This window comes from Myotis nattereri, assembly GCF_964212035.1.
Source record: "Myotis nattereri genome assembly, chromosome: 16".
NCBI classification, from domain to species: domain Eukaryota; kingdom Metazoa; phylum Chordata; class Mammalia; order Chiroptera; family Vespertilionidae; genus Myotis; species Myotis nattereri.
Genome location: NC_138091.1, coordinates 32,303,652 through 32,323,264, shown reverse-complemented (window position 1 = coordinate 32,323,264; position 19,613 = coordinate 32,303,652). Strand labels below are relative to the sequence as shown.

At 48.0% G+C, this 19,613-nt stretch overlaps 1 protein-coding gene across 1 annotated transcript in view; it reads left to right on the top strand.

Moving 5' to 3' along the window:
- Positions 1 to 19,613, top strand: part of RNF43 (ring finger protein 43) — a 60,585-nt gene that overhangs the window by 29,922 nt on the left and 11,050 nt on the right. The window contains 1 exon segment of the mRNA XM_081110068.1: positions 14,154 to 14,276. Coding sequence (XP_080966194.1) covers positions 14,154 to 14,276 — 123 coding nt within the window.

Genomic DNA, 19,613 nt, shown 5'->3' with positions numbered 1-19,613 from the left:
AACCAAGACCCAAGAGGTTAGACCACCCACTCAAAATCACACTTGTAAGTGGAAGAGTTGAAATGTGAAACCAAGTTGTCTAATTCCACACCAGTGCAGAGCCTTGATTTGATAGGCTGAGGATGCCGAATTTAATTCAGATGGCTGTGGAGAGCTTTTGATGGTACTTAAGTAGGACAGTGATATGATCAGTGCTATATTTAGGAAGATTGTTCTTTTTTTTAATATATATTTTATTGATTTTTTACAGAGAGGAAAGGAGAGAGATAGAGAGTTAGAAACATCGATGAGAGAGAAACATCGATCAGCTGTCTCCTGCACACTCCCTACTGGGGATGTGCCCGCAACCAAGGAACATGCCCTTGACTGGAATTGAACCCTGGACCCTTCAGTCCGCAGGCCGACGCTCTATCCACTGAGCCAAAGTGGTCAGGGCAGGAAGATTGTTCTTGCAGAGACATATAAAGAGCCTTAGAGTGGTGAGAGACTGGAGAATAGTTACAAGTCTACTGTAATGATTCAGACTCCAGAGATATAGAAAAGGTATATTTCTAAAGGCAAGTTTAAGGAATCATAATGACCCTGAGGTGCTCAGCCTGGGTCTCTTGGAAAATGATGGCGCCATGAACAAAAACAGGTCAAGAGGGGTTATGGGTTTATGGTGGTATGCAAGCAGAAGATAGGTAGGTTTGGTATATCTGAGTAAGAATACAAAGAAATAATGTCTGCAGGCCTTTGAAGTGCAGGAGAACTTGGCTTTGGACAAAGTTGAGAATTCTCATGGAAGATTGGAATGACTTAGAGCCTCAGAGAGAGATAATAAAAATCAGAGACTATATCCTTATATTTAAATGAGAGGAAGAAAGCAGAAGAGAAAGAGGGGCAGTCAGAGAAGTGGAAGAATTAGAATAGGCCCTGACCTGTTTGGCTCAGTGGATAGAGCGTTGGCCTGTGGACTGAAGGGTCTCAGGTTCGATTCCAGTCAAGGGCATGCACCTTGGTTGCGGGCACATGCCCAGTGGGGGGTGTGCAGGAGGCAGCTGATTGATGTTTCTCTCTCATCGATATTTCTAACTCTCTATCCCTCTCCCTTCCTCTCTGTAAGATATCAATAAAATATATTTTTAAAAAAGAATTAAAATAGCATTTGTGACAAAGATAAAGAGAGAAGAGTGTCAAGAAGGGGTATTCAACAGGTCAAAGTAACTTAGGAATATTTATCTTGATTTAGCATCAGTCCCTTAGGAAACAGCCTGCACATTAGGTGCAGGTATGTCCTTTTTTCTGTATGCTCTTCTCTGTGATGGAGGAAATCAGGCAATCAAGGAACTGTTTTCCTGTTAAAGATATGTTTGGTGGTCACATTTTAAATTTAAGCTAGTAACGGCTTTTAGTTTTCCTGCTAGCAAAATAAAGAAAATGTTCAAGTCTTGCTCTAAATCATTGGAGGTTTAGTTCCCAAGAGGCTCTTAAAATTTTGGTGCTTCTGTTCATTTGCTCTGTGACTCTTTCTGTGGTCCATCAAGTCTCCTTTCATTGTATTTAGTACATGAAATCCATGTCCAGAATTCATGATTCCTGGCTGCAAGCCCAATATGCATTGTGTTGTCTCTTCCACCTAATTTCTGAAATGGGTGGCACTAATAAAGGGAGGATAAAATAGCTAATGAAGGATTATAAAGCACTTTGTTAATATAAAATACAACATCAGAGCTGAGTAATAGTCTTAATTTGGGGTAAAGGGTTCCATTAGCAGCGTAAAAATAAAAAGGACAAAGGGTAGTGTCGCTCTGTACCTTGGTAACAGTGTGCAAATCAGAAGTGCTGCTATTGATCCTCGCTGCCCTGTGAACTCTCAGCCCAGGGATCTGGCTCCCTTCCCTAGCTCTCTAAGTACTTCCCTTACCCACTGAGTCCGGTGATGGCACCTTCTGAATCTCCTGACAAATGCAAACAGGAACTGCTATTCCGCAGAGCCAACTTGATAACTGAGAAGATTCCTCTTCCATTTATCAGCACTTTGATTATCTTTTTGTATCTCTTACAGTCTGCACTTAACAAGAAAAATAAAGAGGTTTGAGCAATTAGGAAGTAACAGGGAACTCACAGTTCACAAAGAGCAAGTCCAGGGGTATTTGGAATAATTGAGCATATGGCCTACGTCCACTCTCAGAGCCAGAGTAGGCTGGACAGGTGGTCACGCTGCTGGGAGGCCAAAACAAAGGAGAGGTGAAGATCTCAACTGAACTCTTTAAAATTTGGACTTCAGGTACATCAGTTTTTCAGGGTATAATGGATGGAGAAAAAAGAGAATTAATCTCTTATTCCACTAAAAGTAAGAAAAAAACCCACTCAGAAGAAAAATGAAATACTATTGGGAGTAAATCAAGTCTGAGTTTTTCTAGACTTTTCCATGCAGATCACTGGTCAAATCCTCATAAAATCCTAGTAGGAACTGAAGTTCATTCACCTAGGAAATTCAGCCAACACTATGGCATAGAGCCAGTGGCGGGCAAGAGGTTGAGTCAATTCTATGGGATAAAAAAATAATTAAAATTGTTTTTAATAATTTCTAAATGGCTCCTGGCCTGGAGGAGCTTCCCATCAGATCTGCGAGATAGACTAAAAGGCCCCAAATGACTGAAGAATACATCCAAAGCAGTATAGCAAGTGTAAGTAAGTTGGCCATTCATTCCACATTCTCCCACCATGTGAATGCGGTGCTCTGCGCGTTTGTATTCTCTGTGTCATTTGACAAATGGCCATAAGACCCTGTGCATGAGCATGTGAATGCATCGCTATAGACCTACAGTACAGTTCAAGTCTCTTGAGAGCAGGAGCCCTTCCCATTTGTTGGTGGAGAGATGCTTTCTCCCCCATTAAGGATTATGCTCTGCTCAGCACATTGATACGAGGGAGGACAAAAGAGTAACTAGGGATAGATTATTAAGCAGGAGGGTTTCCGGAAAGAAGCGAGTTTTGTTCAGGGTTCTAGGGGAGATTTAGGCATGATGTAAAAAGGGAGGAGGAGGACTCTGTCTTCCCTAGAGGTCAGAAACTTATAGCAACTATACAGAAGATTTCTGAAGAGAAAGCAGAAATCTGAAAATAATCATATCCTGGTCAAATGACAATGCAGCCACCACATTATTTATTTGATCTCACATTTGTTTATTGAAACAGATAATTGAGCATGTTTTTCCCCCTCCCCACACCGACTCTGCGCCTGGCATTCTGCCGAGGGATAAATAAGACCCAGGCCCTGATGCGAAAGGGCTCTGGGTCTGCTTTACAGGGAGGAGGAAAGGAATCGTATATTTTGTTAAACATCTCAGCACCAGGCATTCTGCTGGTGGGAATGGGTAAGCCAGTGGGTCCCAGTGGAACCCTGACTGACGTAACTAACTGTAAAAGTGTCAGTTAATAATTTTGAATATATCACTTTAGGGGACTGTATGGGAGAAAGTGTTCAGTTCTGGGGGCTGACAGCTGGTCAGAGGATTAGAGAAGGACCTAGTTTGGGCTGGGCTTGGAGGTTGAGGGCAAAAATAAGTGGGGAGCTGCAGGATTTAGAGCGGGGAGGCTTAGGCTCACAGGGGACAGAGAGGTGCCATGCTTTTTTCCTCTCTAGAGCCAAGGAGATAGGGAAGGCTCACGGGGAGAGAAAGTAAAAGGAATTCAGCAGAGAACCAGCTGCTTTCCCATTTCATTCATTTTCTGTAAAAGATTTAAGAGCAAAGACAGTGGGGTTTTTTTCTTCTGTTGTTTCATTCTCTGTGATGCCCAGACCTCTGTCCTAAGAGGCCACGTACACAGATCTTACTCTTTAGTTTCTAGGAGCTCGAGAGATGCTGCTATTAGGAATGACTAAAATATTCAGCGGATGGAAATACCAAGTGGCACCAATGCCAAGATATCCAGGCACCATCCACAGAGACGCAGGGAAATGCTGAGTCCAAATGGCAATCCCTCCCCAGCTCTCACAGCATCACCCTCACTTTTTCTTTTATCCTTTGCCTGGAGGCTGCGCCGTGGGTGGGAATAAAAATCTACTCTCCTGTTGCATCCAGGCAGCTGCCAGAAGTCTGTTTGCCTTGTTCTTTGCTGGCAAATCATTAAACAGTCCCCCCAAAGCAGGCCTCTTCCCCAGGGCCACCCCATGGACAGGGGTTCAGAGCTGTGGTCAAAGGGCTGTCAGCGGTCCGGCTGGAGCCCTTGGGCTTTCTCCAACACAAGCCTCTCCTGACTGTTGCCTGGTCTGAACAGAAGCCTCCTTGGCCTGATCTCAACCCCTGATGGCTTCTGAGGAGAGACTCTGGGCATCTGAGTTGGCTGGTGACTTGAATAATTTTGTCCTCCTCCTCCTGCTGTAATTCTAAGTGTACTACCCCCTCCATCCCTTCTATTGTTTCTTTATTGAAGCTCAGGCCCATGTTCCATAGTTTTTCCATTTTGCAATGTCAATGCAATATTGTGTGTTACTTCCCAGGAGTTGGGGATCGGCCCAGCAAACTCCATGGTTTCACCCCACCCCATCTCCACACATAACATGACAGATATTGGATGCACTATCTGTCCTCAAAGGGCTTAGAAGCCAGGCATGGAAGACAGCAGTCAGTATGGAGCAGAGTTTGCAGGGCAACTGGAAATCCCTGCAAGCTCTGAGCAGGAGACTAGGCCCGAAAGACGTGGAATGTGTGTGAAATAACCAGATGAGTTTAGCCATTTCACACCCTTGCATTGAAATCACCACACTTAGCAACACTGAGTAGCTCTGCTGTGCCTCTGATCTATTTAAAGAAATAATCTCATCTCCTCCAGTTTCATTTCTTTGGTCCTCCCCCCACCCCCCCACCCCCCAAGGATTGTCTGGGTTTCGTCTTTGGCTTTTTCAGCATTAACATCATAACCTAAATCATAACTTAAAAACAAACACTACTGCTTCCATCACGTTTCTAATTTTTGTCATCTCTTGCATGAGTTTGGCTGGAACAAGAATAGTAGCATCAGAAAGCACCCTGTGAAATGGCTGTTTGCAAACAGCACATCGGGCTAATGTGAGAGTCCAGTTACCTTCCTCATTGTGGCCATGCTTCGGAAGCTCCCTGGTAAAAGCCTTCTTAGACCTTATCCTGCAAGTGTAAGGAGTAGGTGTTACCCCTAGCAGTACTATCACCTGCATCAAGACCTCAGCCTTTCTGCAGAGGACCACTTTGAACCGGGCAGCTAAATAAGGTCCCTCAAGTGGGGCTCTCTATACTATAGAGTCTATAGGATGAAGATCAGTAAGGTGGCAAGATCTCCATGGGTGGTGGTCTCTGAGTGGCAGAACTCAGATGACCTTTCAGGGCCTCCTCAGAGGACTCTTGGTGGTTGGAGCCCTGAGCTCCTCACCTGGTGGAGGGAGTTCAAACTACAAGATTGGCGTGTTTTCTAAGGCCTTGACCTTCATGTGCTTCAGAACTTTGCTACCCTAGTTCATAGCATTCCTTCCAAAGAGCACCAACTCAACTGAAATGATACTTGATGGGCTCTCTCTCCTTTGCTCCTAACTTCATGAATAGCTTCCTGGTGCCCCTTTAACTAGAGGTCAGGTCATTTCTATATGGAATGGAATGGACAAAAGCTCTACCTCTTGGCTGGTTGAGATTTTTCTCCTTCTTTCTCTCTGTCTGGTTACTGCCAAGTAAGCTCTCTTCTCTGATACAATTTATTTCAAAAGCAACTAATTTCTTTCTCCTCCCATTCTTTTTCCTGCTTATAACTCTGCTTATGACCCTGTAACAACACAAAGACGTCAAGCGGAGTGTAGGGTAGGAAAACCCTACCATGGGGGCTACCGGAAGGTAAAGAGGCCCAGTTGACATCATGGAGCTTGGGCGCAGTCTGAGACAAGGATAAGTGAATTTTTAAGTGGAAGAATGAAGTCTTCAGTATGGGGTGATTCAGTAAGGGAAGTTGTAGTCTGACTGAACGACCATTATTTGGGTCTAAGCTTCTGTGACCTCTAATTTCAGGGCACACCTTTCTCATCCTAAACAAACAGAGACTATTCACTGGGAAGGCATTTCTGAGCAGTGTCTGGGTCTGGCTGCCTTTGTTGTGGCTAGAAGACATGAGATAAGCCCTAGGGGAGAGGAAGGAAGCTGAGGTTGCTGGGCAGAAAGAGCCTAGGCCCAGAGGGAAAAGGAGCAGACAGACCTTGCTCCTGTCTTATTGCTAAGAACTATTCGTGTTTGAAAATTCTAGAAATGGAGGTCCTGAGGCCTTTGATTTATGCATTAGAATACTGGGCTAATGTTTGTTGTCCCACACAAAATACTTCCCAGCATGCATACCTTGGAGGGGAGGGGGGGCATGTGGAGTAGACGGGGCACTGGGATTGAGTTCAGGAAACCTCAACCCCCTTGATCTAATTGTGTAACCGTGGGCAGTTGGTAATGTGTCTCATATCCCTCATCTTTAAAAAGCAAGCTTTGAACATCCCGTACAGGTGTGAACCAGGCTCAGCTCTTAGCAATTCATATCTCTTTTATAAACTGCATGGCAACTGGATTTAAACTGAGTATTGTTTATAAGGGCCTACAATATGCAAAGCCCCAGACTGGACCTTCGATGAGCTCGGTTTTCCCTCTCAGATTTTTTTTTTAAAATATATTTTATTGATTTTTTACAGAGAGAGGGAGAGGGATAGAGAGTTAGAAACATCGATGAGAGAGAAACATCAATCAGCTGCCTCCTGCACACCCCTACTGGGGATGTGCCCGCAACCAAGGTACATGCCTTTGACCAGAATCGAACCTGGGGCCCTTCAGTCCACAGGCCGACACTCTATCCACTGAGCCAAACCAGTTAGGGCTGCCCTCTCAGATTTTGTCACCCTGTTCCCCACTAGACAGTGGCACGTTCCAGTTCTCTTGACAGCCCTCTTGCTCACCAGCCTCAGTCCCCTCCAGGAAGGTTTTCTGGATCAAGTAAGAAATACTGGAGGCCTCTGCCATCTATCCTGTACCTGTTAGCCCCTTCCCATCAGGTAGCCCGCGGTTATGCTTCTCTCATCCCACCAACATTATTTTCTTTCCTATCTTAAAAAAATCACACCATTAAACAGGACTACATTTTCCTTGTATAAAAATTTTTAGCAAAATAGACAACAGGAAAATCCTCTTGACAATTCCCTAGCCTCCTGACTTAATTCATCAGGGAACTCAGCAATCCCAAAGACGTAGCCACAGGCTAAGGTGAGGATGGAAATGAGGCCTAGAGGTTTCCAAATCCAAGCCTGAGCAATCACCAGTAGGATTAACCTGTAGATTAATACCGACCTCTTTAAATAAAGGCCAGGTGACCAAACTGGGCCTCAGAGGCTGTTCCGGTGCTGGGAGCCGGAAGCAGCAACTGCAGGCCAATCTGGTTTCTCCCAACCCCCTCTCCACAGGAGCTTGACTTTATACTGCTGGTGAGTCCTGCTGCCTGAGATAAAAGTTAGGTAGTTCTAAGTTCAGGTAATGGAGGCTGCACAGGAGAGGATGATTATAAAATCGAAAAAGAGGAAATGGGGAGAAGGGTGCCTTTGATGCCTGGCCAACGTTCCTGATTACAAAGGCAAAATTGCAGCAGGCAGTAAAGTTACCTGTCCAAGGCCTGGGTGAAGGTCTGTATGTGGAATCAGAGAAGTAAGAGACTATTACAGCAGAGGTGGGGGGAGGAGGGTGGCTGGGAAACAGGAGACAGTAAAGAATTGCTTGCAAAAGCACTCCCTCCCCACCCCCCACCCCACCCCCACCTCCCCAAGAAGGAGGAGGAGATGCCAAGGATAAAGTAAGCCCAGCATTAAGTTCGGGGCTCAGTTGAGCCCTGGAATGCCCTTTGTGAGGAGGTAATGAGATCACATGGCCGCCTTCATGGGAAGGGGGCGGGCTGGGAACTGGAAGAGCTTGTTCAGTGGGTTTGGAGGGCCGAGTGCAGGAGGGAAGTGACCGTGGACAATGAGCTGTCCCTGGCTGCGCCTCGCGGAACGTGGAAAGCTGGCATTCAGAGGCACTGTTGAGATTGCCAAGGGAGGAGCAGTCAGAGAGAGCTTTGTCCCTTCCAGGAGTCAGGAGGGATGTTATCATTGCAAATGCGATAATAAAAACACCACCAGTCAGTGAGCGCTGGTTGTGTCGCGCTCTGTGCCTGACATTTATATCCAGTATCTCTGGTCCTCGTGAAAATCAGGAGGCATTTTGTACCTCATTCTGAAGTGAGGAATAGGAGGCCCAGAAAGGCTAAGTATCCTGCCCAAGGTCACACAGGTAAATGATGGAGTCAGAATGTTACACCTCAGGTCTGTTTTGGAGGAAGGGTGGAAAATCGGAACAAGTAAGTTTAAGGAGGAAGACAGAGACACAGAGAACAGACTCAAGAATATGAAACACATCACACGCCACTGAAGGAGAGAACGCACGTCTTTACAAAAGTGTACAAAACTTGTGTGCAAAGCTGAGTTCTCAGCCAGAGGGGCCTGCACCCTGAGAGCAAGTCGTCTTAGTTTGCCCCTCGTGGCAGCCTCTGGGACAGGGCTTTACACCTCCTGTGCTTTCAGGAAGACACAGACAAAGATAAGGAATCCTTAAGTCCACGAAGTTCCTGAAATTCCCGGGAGCCTCCCCAGCCCCACCCTCCCTGAATCCGGCCAGCCCGTTTCTCCTGGAGCCAGAAAGCGGTAGGTGGCCCAGGGTGGAAATCGTGTGCATCTTCATGATTAGGAGAGGAAGCAGGTGCATGTGGACCTGTTTTCTCCCTGGGAGCTCTCTTCCCCGCTGAAACCTCCTGGGAGGAGAGGGCAGAGGCAGCCTCTGTGTTAAACCACCGCCCCCCCCCGCCCCCCCCCGCCCCCGAAGACTAACATGCCTTAGCCTTGCTAGGCATGGACAGCATCCTGGTTGCCTGACTTTGTGTGTGTGTCTTTAACCTGAAACAGCTTGAAAAACTCCCATTGTAAAAGAGTCAAACCATACAGAAGTGTAGTGAGTGCGGTTTTCTTGCCACAATTATGACTATACAAGATACGGTATTTTCTTTTTATCAAATTAAACCTGACCTCAAGGCCCTGTTCCACTAGGTGGGTGGAGATTTTTGTTTCTGTGAGTGCTTTCCCACATAGAGTAGCCCAAACCGAAATATCTGAGGGACCTCTCTGATATATGTCCATGCTCAAGCACAAGTATTCTCTTGAATTGCACATAAGCCCATCTTTATCTCTCCAGGGTCCAGCCTCCCAAGGTCTACCCCTTTTGGGGCACAGGCTACAGATTCCCACAACTTTGCGCTCTTCCTCAGGACCCCCCCACCCTTCAGATTCCAGGGGCTGTAACCCTTTGCCCCCTCGCCACCCCCACTGCTTTCTGCCTTCAGGATCCTCATGTTTCCTCAATGAGGTCAGTCTTTTGGGAAAGCCAGGAAGATAGGTCTTTAGCAACATTTGCTTAAGGCAAATGTGCCTGAGGCAGGCAAATAAAAGGTGAGGCTGTCTTCTTAGAATGGGAAGAGGAAAAAGACACAGAGTGAGTGTAAATAGTTCTCATTCTTTTTTATTCTTCCACAACAGCAAAAACATAAAACTCAGTATCTTAATATATTATCCTATGATTGAAGGATTCACCGCAAAACACCGGAGCCTCTTTTCACCATCTCTTGTCTGGTTCCTCTTCCAGAGCCACCATGATCAGGATCTTGGTGTGCATTGTGTTGTTTTTAAAGTTAGCAATCACTAATCTGGGTGTAGACCTTTAATATTTAATAGAAGAAACCAGGTAGCAGGTACCGAACGGGCGGTGAAGATCAGTCACAGCCTGGGCGAGAGAGGGACATAGCAGACAACTGAAATACCATGGGGTAAGTCTATGATTGGGAAATACAGGGTGCTGAGGCGACCCAGAGGAGAGGCCTCTAACCTCTCCTGACAGAGCAACAAATGCCAAATGTGGGGCCATGAAACAGTTATTTCTGGAGCATGGGCTGCAAGGGAGGAAGGAGGTGTGGGAAGGGACGGTAAGCCTCCAGGCAGGCCATGAAGGGCCACGCCCGTGCCCGGAGCAGACAGAGCCTTTTAAGCTATGTTTAAAAGCACCGACTTTATTCCAAGAGCTGTAAGGAGCCTTTTAAGAGCTAATAGTGGAAGAGTGACATGCTCAAGTTAGCATTTTTGACCACTTTGGCTTCAGTACAGAGAGCTGAGTGGGGTGAGGCGACCCCAGTTAAAAGATTATTTCAGTGAGTTGGAAGAGCAGTGATGGTGACCTGTGTTAGGGTAACCATAGTGAGAATCGGGGAAAGAGAAATATCGAGGAGACAGAACTGCTAGAATTTTTTGGTTATTGCGCATTGGTGGTGGGGGTAGGGGCTGAAAAGGAGAGGAGGCAGGGGGACAACATCTGAAGATAGTCATTCCAATCCCTAAAACAGAGAGCACTAGAGGAGTTTTTGTTTTTTTTGTTTTTGTTTTTGTTTTTTTGTGTTTTTTAAAAAAATATATATTTTATTGATTTTTTACAGAGAGGAAGGGAGAGAGATAGAGAGTCAGAATCATCGATGAGAGAGAAACATCGATCAGCCGCCTCCTGCACATCTCCCACTGGGGATGTGCCCGCAACCCAGGCACATGCCCCCGACCGGAATCGAACCCGGGACACTTCAGTCCGCAGGCCGACGCTCTATCCACTGAGCCAAACCGGTTCCGGCCACTAGAGGAGTTTTGAGCGACAAAATGATTAGTTCCGTTTTGAACATGTGACATTGAGGCTTCTGCGGGCAGAAACGTCTAGGCTCTGCCTATCGGGCATATGAGTCTAGAACTCAAGAGAAGTCTGGGCTGCACATCTGTAATTAACAGCCTCTATGTGGAAAACTACCACATGGCCACAGGATTGTCTGGGTAACCCAGAGACACCACGGAGAGTGAAAAGAGAGGAGGATCTAGGACAGAATCCTGGAAGACACCACTAATATATTAGGGACTCATGTTTGGGCCCTGATGCTTTAGGAACGTGGAATTAGAAAAGTGAAATTTCTTGGTCATGAGTTGAGGGAAGGTATCATGTTGTCAAAATCCAATGGAAATTGTTCTCAATTGTGCTTGTTCGTTTTTTTAACCTATCTGATACTACACTTCTTTTCATTTCTTCTGATCTTAGCTGCATACTCCTAGGCATGTTACTTAACCTCTTACTGCCTTTGTTTCCTCATCCTTAAAATGGAGACAATAATAGTTTCTGCCTCATAGGGCTATGAGGATGAAAAGAGTTAATGCACAAAAGTGCTCAAAACAATCAATGGCTCACTGTGCCCATTCAATAAATGTAAACTCTCATCCACATCATCATCAACAGTGGAGGGTTGACTATGTGGTTCATTTGGAGTTACGTGACTCCAGAGGATGGAGTCAGACAGAGCTGGGTTCTGATCTTAACTTCGAGCCTCAAGCTTCTTCCTCTTTAAATGGGGATCATCATACCTACCTCATAGTGAGATCACATCTAAAGGCCCTGGCGCGCCAGAGGCATTGACTAATGGTTCATTTTCTCCCCTTCCTTCTTCCCTAGTCGTTCAAGACTGGGGCAGCCTGGTGACTCTGACACCAAGTTTTTCCCCTCCATCTCCTCAGAGGCATCCTTCATTGTATCACTATGGAGGCGTGGGGTGGGGGCAGAGAGGTGGTTAAATATTTGCAAATCCTTCTCTAAACTGCTTTTCTCCAAAGTGACTTTCTCCCCTCCCCCAATTGACCCTCTGGTCAGTGAGAGTTGTCTTGGTGTTATCTCAAGAAAGCTGGACCATGGGTAGCATGATGGGGTTGGGGAGGAGGGAATGGGTCAAGCCAAGCAGCAGACGTTTGTGGCTGCAACTTGTTCCTGAAGGAAGGTCTCATATCTGTTCTGTTCGAGCAGTTGACTTTTAACTCACCACACCAGACTGTCACTAGGAAGATCCTTCTCAAATGCAATTCTGTGGTCTGGCTCTTGCTGACCTTTTCAACCCAATCTCTTGCTTTCTCTTTCGCACTAGACCTACTTCCCACAGTCCCTTTCAGCCCTGTGACTGTGCCTCCACGCCTCGGCACAGGCTGCTTCCTCTGCCAGGGAGGCACTCTCCCCTGCAAACACATAGCTGTTCAGTCCCCAGGAAGCACCGAAGTGTCCTTGCCCTCCTGCATGGGATCGTTAGTCCTCCCCACCCCCACCCCACCCGGCCTTATGCCTTTCCTCAGGCCGCCGCATGCACCTGCGTTTATAACATCACAACACAGTATGTTTGTACACTAGTCATTGGAGCTTCTCTAAGGCAAGGGCCTGTCTGATTCATCCTCGACTCCTCAATGTTCTGTACAGTGCCTGGCACCAGGGGACTCTTGTTGGTAGAATGAAGAAATGAGTGCTACATGGTTGGGCAGGTGGGCAGACAGACAGACCAATGGAGCTTGTTGAGACAGGGGCTGCAGCTTCACTGAGGTGAGAGCACCCAGCCTGTGCCCCGGCCTTTTTCTGGCAGTGAGGGGTGTATAAGCTTTTCCCCCATACAAACCATGATCACTAGACTACCACTAGCCCTTAAGTTCTAGGAGCATGAGTGGAACTCCCTCCAATCTCAGCATCCCCTGCCCAAAGATTTTCATTCACAAGCATACAGTTCAAAGCAAGGTAGGGCCTAGTGATTGAGAGCCTACCATGTTCCAGGGACTGAGGTGGCACAGCCTCAGAGTGCTTTCAAAAAATGACTGTGCTGCCCTAGCAGGTTTGGCTCAGTGGATAGAGCATTGGCCTGTGTACCTCATTGCAGGCTCTTCCCTGGCCCGTGCAGGAGGCAACCAATCGATTTGTTTCTCTCACATCGATATTTCTGTCTGTTTTTCCCTCTTTTCACTCTCTCTGAAAATCAATGGAAAAATGTCCTTGGGTCAGGATTAAAAAACACACACACACACACACACACACACACACACACACACACACCAATGACTGTGCTTTTATTTTATTTTGTGTGTGTGCTTTTAAATCCATCATTTGACATTGTCATCTTCATAAATTCAAAGTTCCCTGGTTCCTCTGATGGTTCTTTCTGGAAGTCCTTTCGACAGCAGCAGAGAGGGAAGAGAGGGCAGCTCCCTGGTAGGAAATTCCCTTTCTTGCCAGGACACATTGGGTTTCCACCATGAGGGAACCCCTGGTCCATAGGATGGTCCAGGGCCAGATAAATCATACTTTGTTCTCACAGCACTCTGGGAAAATTATATTCAAATGGGTATTTGAATCACTTTGAATGATCCCCTGTGACGAGGGGATCCTTTGGTCTCTGTTATCACCTTTGGGCCCACTTCCCCCTTGCTCATTGCTCAGCACCAGCAGGGCTGGAGGCTCAGGTCTTGGACTGGATCTCAGAGCCTTCAGAGCCGATGGCTGAGCTGGCTCCATCCCACTGCATCTTTCCTGGAGGACAGGATGAGCCCCTAAGAATTGTGCTGTTCAAGGGTTAACTCTTAGCCAAGCCACACCCCCAAATAGTCTCTTCTCCCTGTCAGCACCCTGCTTAATCTCAGATGGTCACAGGCAGGGGCAAAGGGGGATACTGAGGAGAGCAAGGCAGCACTGAGTGAGAAGACCCAAGCCCAGGAGAGATGGGACTTTATGAGGCAACAGCTGCGGGGGGGCATCGCAAGGGGGCAGAAGACACCAGCAAAACCCAGCACTGTCCTGGGCAGGGGCAAGGAGGGAAGGCAAGATCTGCAAGCACTGATATGGCTTAGTCTGGTGCTTGGGCAGGTAGAGGAATTAGGAGGTGGGAGAGGCAGGGCTGGGGAAAGAGCCCTTTGCCCCTGACCTGTTTGGAAAACCAGGGCTTGAGGGTTGTTTGCGCTGCTTTGCAGCGGGCTCTTCAGTTAGGTCCCCCTTTTGGACGCTGCCCACTCCTAGCCCCCATCTCCATGTGCTTGGCCCTGGCAATGGCAATGGACACTTATTAGCTTACTATGAGGCAATCTAATGAGAATGCTCCCTCTCTCCTAGCACAAGGCCCTGCCTGCTACCTGTCTGGAACCATGGAGAAGTGCTTGGCTCTCCCAGCTTCCTCCTCTTCCCTAGAGCCTCCCTAACCTCTCCTCTCCTCTCTCTCTGCAGTCCCACCCCCTGTACCTGTGCAACGCCAGTGATGATGACAATCTGGAGCCTGGATTCATCAGCATCGTCAAGCTGGAGAGTCCCCAACGGGCCCCCCGCCCCTGCCTGTCACTGGCCAGCAAGGTAGATTCACACAGGACCCCACGTACACTCTGAACGTCACCCAGCTCCGGGCTGTGAGGCCCCTGTGCCCGGCCCCTTGTCTCCTAAGTGTGCTGTGTGCCCAGCCCAGGCAGGTTTCCCTCAGCCAGGTCTGAGGGGGGGGACTCAGGCCTCTGTCCTTTCCCACTACCCACCTATGAGCGGAACCTTAAAATTTTTTTTTTAATTTCATTTACTTCAATGGATTTTTGAGAGAGAGAGAGAGACAGAGGAATAATTTGTTATTCCACTTTATTTATGCACTCATTGGTTGATTCTTGTACATGCCCTAACCGGGCACCGAACTTGCAACCTTGGTGTATCAGGACAATGCTCTAACTAACTGAGCTGCCAGGCTAAGGCCATACCAGCAGAACCTTTCACTATCACCTAGGGCATGTGCTCTACCCCATCTCCTCCCCCATCACCTGGAAGTTCCTGAGCCGCCTCCTCTGCCATCAGAGCAAACGGGGTTGGAGGGCTTTTCTGTCCGTTGGAGCTGTTTGCCTAGCACCGCAAACGAACAGCAGGAACAGAAGCCGTTGCCCCACCTTCAGAGAGTTCCTGCTCTTCCTCCCAGATTGCAAACTGGTGGCCTCACAATTCCATGGGCACCGCTGGCTACAGCTGGCAGCAGCTGCAGCCTTTCCAGACGTGGGCTGTCTGGTTGCGTGCTCCCCGGTGGGGAGCAGGCCCTGGAAATGTTTGCATCCGTGACCCCCGCTTTAACATTCGTTACTGTTTTCTGTGTGCTTACCATGTGCCAGGCGGGACGTGGGACTGATTCTTATATATATGGTCTCATTTACTTTTCACAACAATCAGGAAAGCTAGACATTATTATCCGTAGTTGGCATATAAGGCGAGTGAGGATCAGAAGGTTTAAGTAACTTGCCAGGATGACACAGCTGGGAAGGGTGGAGCTGAGATGTGAACTGAGCCCTGTCCAGGTCTCAAACATGGGCTTTTACTCTCTCCGCTCTGTTGCCTCCCATTCTGGCTGGGAAAACCGAACACACGTGAAAAGATTCTCATGGGGACATAAGCCAGAGTGTGGTTAGATTGTGCGGCACAGTCATGTGGACTTGGGGGTTGAGGTCCTGTGCCCAGGCCCAGGTCCCCAGAGGATTTTCTGATCCTCCTTGAGGGCTGTTCCCTAAACCACACGTCTCAAGGAAACAGCTGGGGATCTGGGTTCTTATGTGATCCCCCGGGGGCAGGGATGGGGGCAGGGTTCTAAATGTGGTGCCCACAGGTAGGTGAGGATGTCTCCCAGCCTGGCTATGCGCATGCGGAGGGGGCTCCTGGGGAGGTGAACAGGAACACCTGAAGGAGCTGGAGAGAGTGGTGCTCTGCTCGGCTGTGAGGGTCCTTAGGCAGCAGGACTGTGTGAGGCTGAAGCTGCCCTGCTTCGGGCCATTTCATTGCCCTTGCTTTATGGGCAGATGTCCATTTATTCATTTGGTAGACAAGATGCTTGGTGTTAGGTAGTGATAATGTGAATGGAGATTGTGTGTGTGTGTGTGTGTGTGTGTGTGTGTGTGTGTAGAGGCGGGGGGAGGGGGAGTAAGAGAGGGGAAGGAGGGCTCAGAGACGCTGGGCTGTTCCCCCAGAGCAGTGTGTGAGTTCACATGCCTGCGAATACTTGGCACCCTGTCAGGGCGTGTCCACTCGGTGGCTTCCTTTCCGCACACTCCTGTAGCAGAAATGAGGCCTGTGCACAGACCCCGGGAGGCAGGGAACACGTGGTCAGTAGCTACTGGAGCTACTGGACCTTGCTGGGCCTTTGTTTCCACCACCATAAAATGGGGCTTTTATTTCCCACCCCAGTGATTATTGTGAGGATGAAAATAGTGTATGTTAGGCAACAAATGGTGCTTGAGCTAAAACAAACAAACACAAATCTAGGGATTTAGAAGAAGCACCTTGGCCACTCTCCTGTGACCTCATCTTTCTCAGCCCCCTGTCCACGCTTTCTCCACCTCCTGCCCCCACTGCACTCTCCCTTGGCTTCTCACCTGGCAGCTCCCCATTACTGGGTGGGAACCTCGTAGGCACTGTTCTAGCCCCAGGCTGCCCCACTGGTCAGGGACAAGGCTTCTCTCAGGTCTCAACCTTTGACCTGACTGAGTAGCTCCTACCTGGGATCCTCTGGCCCAAAGGAGGTCTGTGAAGGTAATAATGTGGGTCTTTGAGCTCCTTCCAATATTTTAGAGTCCCATCGGCTTAACTAAAATATTCCATTTTTGCTTTTGGTTGGAATTCTAACAGCTCAGTGTGTTCATACAAGTTATCTCATAGGAAAATGTGATAGATATACAGGTGCAGCTAATTATATATTTATATATATATATAAATAGCTCGAGAGTTGCATAGGTAAAGGGTGGGTCGTTGGTAAGGAAAGTTTGGAAACCACTGACCTCAATCACTTTGCTCTGACATATTGGTTAGTGTCAGTGGTTCCATCACCACTGGCAGCTGAGGCTCTCGAACCAGGCAGCCCTGGGCCTGAAGCCTGGTGTCTTCGCTGTCCCTCAGTATTACCTGGACGTTTTAGCTCACTCACCTCTCAGAACCTCTGTTTCCTCATCTGTAAAAGAGAAATAATGATGGGACTTACGTCAGAAGGTAGTTATGGTCCAGATGGAAGCTTTTAGCCTTACACTAAGCACGTAGTAATCATGCAATAAACGATTGCAGCATCACTATTGTCGTCATTCCATGCTTTCATAGTGACGAGGTGGGTTTTTTCTTTCACTACTATCTCTTGATCTCTGAAACCCTCATCATAATTCTTCTGGACTCGTCCATTCTTGTCACCACCACTCCCTCTCCCCCTATCCAGTCACCCAGACTGCTTGCTGTATCTTTATTAACAACTCCACAGCCATTCTCGTGATTACCCAGGCCTTTGTCACCTCCTGCCTGGACTGGAGCAGTGGCCTTTTGCCTGGTGGAAGGAGCTGGCTCTGAGGGCACGCAGATGGGCACAAACCCTGCCTCCCTTACTACAGAGACCACTATCTGGTAACCGGGCACTCACCAGGCTGAAGTCCTGGGTTTCCTCCACTCAAAAGAGGGGCCGAGCCCTAGCCGGTTTGGCTCACTGGATAGAGCGTCGGCCTGGGGACTAAAGGGTCCCAGGTTCGATTCCGGTCAAGGGCATGTACCTGGGTTGCGGGCACATCCCCAGTAGGGGGTGTGCAGGAGGCAGCTGATTGATGCTTCTCTCTCATCGATGTTTCTAACTCTCTATCCCTATCCCTTCCTCTCTGTAAAAGAATCAATAAAATATATTTTTTTAAAAAAGAGGGGCCGATGACCATCTTACAGAGTTGTTGTGAGGAGTAAATGAAATCATGGACACAAAGCACATCGTAACAGCAGATGTAATAATAACCAATAATTAAGGAATGTATAGTGCCAGGCACTATTATAAGGCTTCACGTGGATTAAGTTATATAGTCCTTAGAACAACCCTGCGAAGTAGGTCCTGTGATTACGCCCAGCTTACAGACAGGAAAACTGAGGCACAGAACAGTTAAGTGATTTGCCTAAAGCGTCACAGCTAATAATTAGTAGCAAATTCAGGACTCAGACCTAAGCAGTCTGGGTAGAGTGGGCCATATCCCGTCTACTTCCTCCTCCCCTTGCTTTCAAGCCCAGATGAATCCCCCCTCTTCCTTCTACTGTATCTTTGCCGACAGGCCCAGCCCAGCTAGCCCACTAGGAACAGAAATCTCTCACTCCTGGCACATTGCCAGGGTCTCTGGCCATTCTTTCCACACCAGGTTTCATGGAGGCGCCTTGTGGATTGAGGAAACCAAGGGCCCTTCTTACTCCTACCCTCAACTTCAGCTCACTTTTATCTGTTTCATGTATTGAAGATTGTGTCAGATTGTGTGTGCGTGCATGTGTGTGTGTGCGTGTGTGTGTGTGTGTGTGTGTGGCGGGGGGGGGGGAGGGGGGTAGTGGAGAGAAGGGCTCTCTGTAGTGAAAAAAAAGTTTGGAAACTACTGATCTATTTTATTCATTTGTGCTCAAGAATGTGGTTATCACCCGGCCTGTGTGGTTCAGTGGTTGAGTGTTGACCTTGAACCAGGAGATCACAGTTTGATTCTCAGTCAGGGCACATGCAGGCTCAATCCCCAATAGGGGGCATGCAGGAGGCAGTCGATCAATGATTCTCATCATTGAAGTTTCTATCTTTCTCTCCCTCTCCCTTCCTCTCTCTGAAATCAATTTAAAAAAACACACACATATAAAACAAAACAAGACAAAAACGAGAAAAAAATGTGGTCATCAGTATTATAACGTTTTTTCTTTGTTTTTAGCATTATAATTTTATGTATATGCCCTGTACCAACAACTAGATTATGAGTTGGTCTCGAGGCCTACCCTTCCCTGGCTTGATGCCCTGCGCACAGTAGGTGCTCAGTCAGTCTCTGATGAGGAGAAGATGTACTGAGACTGTCACTGTGTCTGGAGAGGAAGATCAAAGGCCCAGAGAAGTGCAGAGGGTAGTGTAGAAGCCCTGGGCTGTATTGACTCCCATTGATGGAGGCTGTGGGCAGCCTTGCTTGCTCCCTCTGGGGGGCTGGCTGACTCTTGGCAGCTCCCAAACGTCTCTGGGTTGTCTTTCTAAAGCCCAGTCTCCCATTCCTCTCTGCCTTCAGATTATAGTTCCCGAAGAAGTGCTTCTTCTCCCTCCCTCCCACTGACGGGAAGGAACATGGGCAGAAAGAGGTCCGCCAGCTTACTTTTTGATTCCTGGAACTCTAGACACAGGCACCCACTGCCTGAAAGTCCTTTTTGTTTCTCCTCTTGGCCAACTTTCTCTCTTTGATCATTTTTACAACTTTGTAATTATGGGCTGTAATGGGCTGGGGTGTTTGAACGGCAGGGTAATTACTTTCCACTGTTTCTACCCCAATCCTTCAAAGAGAGAGGGGTGGGGAAGTAAAATCTCCAGAGAAAGGAGTCTGTGCCCTTCCCTCGTGCTTTTCCAGGCAGGGCTGGTCCAGGGTCTCATTCTGGGAGTAAGAAACTTGAGGCCCTGGCAGCATGGAGGATCCGGGACTCTCAGTTCTGTGAAGACTTGGGGTGACCTCCCCGCCCCTTGGCCAAGCCCTGGATTCTGAGATTAGCTGTAGGAGTCCCTCTCCTTTTCCCCTGTGGCTGCTCCCACACCCTGGCTTGGAGGGCTCTGAAAATTACCTGGGGTTGCCTAGGTGGGGTGGACTTTCTGGTCGGAAGTGGGTAGGAGGCTGTGACCTCTCAACGTCATTAGTAACTCCATTCCGGAGTCTCGTGAATTTC